This window comes from Aspergillus welwitschiae, assembly GCF_003344945.1.
Source record: "Aspergillus welwitschiae strain CBS 139.54b unplaced genomic scaffold BDQ94scaffold_249, whole genome shotgun sequence".
NCBI classification, from domain to species: domain Eukaryota; kingdom Fungi; phylum Ascomycota; class Eurotiomycetes; order Eurotiales; family Aspergillaceae; genus Aspergillus; species Aspergillus welwitschiae.
Genome location: NW_020798943.1, coordinates 1 through 3,104, shown reverse-complemented (window position 1 = coordinate 3,104; position 3,104 = coordinate 1). Strand labels below are relative to the sequence as shown.

The 3,104-nt window shown below is 62.8% G+C and overlaps 1 protein-coding gene across 1 annotated transcript; it reads left to right on the top strand.

The window, feature by feature from the left end:
- Window positions 1-541: 541 nt before the first annotated feature.
- Window positions 542-3,097, top strand: BDQ94DRAFT_176635 (DEAD/DEAH box helicase; the record flags this gene model as incomplete). Its single annotated transcript, XM_026772734.1, has 3 exons — window positions 542-1,621; window positions 1,726-2,963; window positions 3,013-3,097. The coding sequence occupies 3 exons, from the start codon at window positions 542-544 to the stop codon at window positions 3,095-3,097; spliced, it is 2,403 nt and encodes an 800-aa protein (XP_026619153.1).
- Window positions 3,098-3,104: the final 7 nt, after the last annotated feature.

Genomic DNA, 3,104 nt, shown 5'->3' with positions numbered 1-3,104 from the left:
CAAGCGCCCCGAAGGGCTTTCACTCCGACTCTATCCAACCAGTCTAAGAGCCGAGGATGACATGCGTCTTGGGTCCCGAGCAGACCAGGCGCCATGTTGCCGGCCGCGCCGCCTCCTCTGTTACCCGTCTGCTGCGCATGAACCTGGGTCTGCTCCTCAACACCCTACCGAGCACGATAATGGATATGCTTTCCCAGACGCATGGTTCGACCATACTCCTCAGCATCCTCTATCATGTCCACTACCAGGTCCCCCTCTTTTCTCTGGACCCCCGTCGGCATCCTCACTCGACATCGTCCCGTCTTCGGTGGCACTACCCGCGCCCACGGATAGCCAAGGAGCGAGAATGGCGAGCTTACAGAACGCAGAGGCAATTACCAGATGTCCCACGAATGCCCGCCCGCCTGCAATTACACGCATCAGTACAGGAGACTCGCTGATTCCGTCGCCACTAGAAAGTCACGGTTCGTACCCATGCGAACCAGCCTCCAGCCTCCGGCCCTTCCGTTCCCCTTCTGGCGTCATCCCGCACGGGAGAACAATGCCAAGGGCGGACGCGATAGGCGGGTGCGACGTTTTTGATCCGTTACTGTTTGTCGGCGGAGGAAGTGATGAACGGGACCGACTGCAAATGCCGGGTAACGACCTCCAGGGCGCGCGAGCTCTCGAGGCTGGCCGTCCCGTGTCAACCGTCTCCACCCCGTCCGGAGAAGGGAATCCCCCGCAGTGGCCGAGCCTGCTACCCGGAGTAGCATGCTCTCTCCCCCTTGTGCCGGCTGCTAATGTTACGTCCGTCCTAACGCCTGGCTCTGCCGCACCCGCCGCTGCATTCGGGGCGCCTGGTCGAGTTGAAGCCTACGCCGAAACCCCAACCGTAGGGCAAGTATCTGTTCCGCCACTCCAGCAGCCAGAGACATACCATGCTGACCTTGGAGACCGGTGCAGGACCGATGCGTCTCGAGACGTTGCAAATGCGGCTGGGACAGGCCCCTGGCTGCCATCCGAAGCCGCCCCCTCAAGGCTCACGGTGCACTTGATGGGGCACCAAGAGCAGGGTCTGCGCTGGATGACGCAGATGGAACAGAGCCACCGGCGCGGCGGCATTCTGGCGGATGAAATGGGACTGGGGAAGACCGTCCAGGCCCTGGCTTTGATTGTATCTCGCCCGCCCGCCAGCCCTGACCGGCGGTCAACCCTGGTAGTGGCACCGGCCGGCCTTGTACCGCAGTGGAAGCGCGAGATCGAGCGGCTTCTGCCCCCTGATCCGCTGTATCCGCGCGTCCACGTCTACTATGGGCCCGCACGACGAACGAGGTTCGACGATCTCACGAGGGCCGGGATCGTCCTCACCACCTTCAGCACGGTGATGGTCGAATTCCGGCGCCAATCGCCTGATTCGCCCCTTCTGGGCGTGTCCAGCAACTGGCATCGCGTCATCCTGGACGAAGCGCAGTCGATCAAGAACGATCGGTCGAAAGTAGCTACCGCCTGCTGCGCCCTGGATGCCACGTACCGGTGGTGTCTGAGCGGGACTCCCGTGATGAACAGCCCGCGCGAGTTCTGTTCTCTGCTGCGGTTCCTGCGGATTCATCCCAACACTGCCCTTGATGCCTCCAACACCGTGAGTTCTGTCTCCCACCTGGCCGACCTTTGCCCCCTGGACGGGCGTGGGATGCCTTGCAGAATACTGAGGTGACGCGAATCGGTACTGATAATGCAGGCTAGACCCGTCAACCCACCAGCGATACCATCGGCAGGCGCAGCCGGCAGGTGGCGATGGCGCAGCTACAAGCGCTCGCCAAGGAGATCATGCTGCGTCGCACCCAACTATCCACGCTCGGCGGCCAGCCGATCATCTCCTTGCCGGTGAAACACATCCGGACGGTCTACGTGTCTTTTAGCTCGGAGGAACAGAGACTCTACGCGGCGCTGGAGAGCCGCACACGGCACCACTTCCGCCTGTGCCTCCATCGCCGCAGGGTCCGCAGCAGCGACATGCTGGGCCTCTTGCAACGTCTCCGACAGGCGTGCTGCCATCCGTCCCTCGTTCCGCACGTTACCGACGACACCGATCGGCAGCTCGAAGCGAATGCGCAACGGTTCGCCGAGGCCGTGGTTGCCCGTCTGCAGGATAACGAACACGTGCAGTTTTGTCCCATCTGCCTTACCCAGGTCGGCAACCCTCTAATATTCTTCCCGTGTGGCCACAGCATCTGCCCGGAATGCTTTGAACGGGTCGCAGCCGATGATCGACTGCAGCATCAGGGATCGGCCCAGAGCGACCAGATGCGGTGCCCCACCTGCCGCACCCTCCTTGATCTCTCCCAGATCACCGACTACGCGTCATTCTCCCAGTGCCACTATATCCCACCAGCAGACAGCACAGAGGATCACGCCGGTCTCACACTGGCGGCCGGCTCGCGGGACGGCGCTCATCCAACTACCTCCGGTGACCACACGAGCGAGGCGGCGGCGGACTTGGACCTCCTCGCTCAATTTGGCTTGCGGCACGACGGATTGCTCGCGCAGCCACAAGTCGCACGCGCATTACCGAATCCAGCCCCGTGGCTGAGCCTCTCGGCGCGGAGAAGGCAGGCGAGCGCGAGCCAAGCGGCCCGGCGCCAGTACCAAAAAGATCTGGAAGCTCATTGGACCGGCAGCGCGAAGATCGATCGGGCCCTCGAGATTGTGCGCGCGGTGCAGGGCCGCGGTCAGAACCAGAAAGTGGTCATCTTCAGTCAATTCACCGCGCTCTTGGACCTCCTGTCCGTCCCCCTGGCGCGACGAGGCTGGGCGTTCGAACGGTATGACGGCAGCATGAATCTGGCAGCCCGCGACGCCGCCCTCACGACCTTCGCTCGCCCCGACTGTGGGGTCCTGCTCGTGTCCCTTCAAGCCGGCAACGCGGGGCTGAACCTCACCTGCGCGTCCGAAGTCATCCTGCTGGATCCGTTCTGGAATCCGTATGTAGAAGACCAGGCTGTGGGCCGTGTGTACCGACTCGGCCAGCAGCGACCGGTACATGTGCATCGCATCCTCGTCCAGCATACCATCGAGGATCGGATCCTGGCGCTGCAACGCGCCAAGCGCCAATTGATCCACGA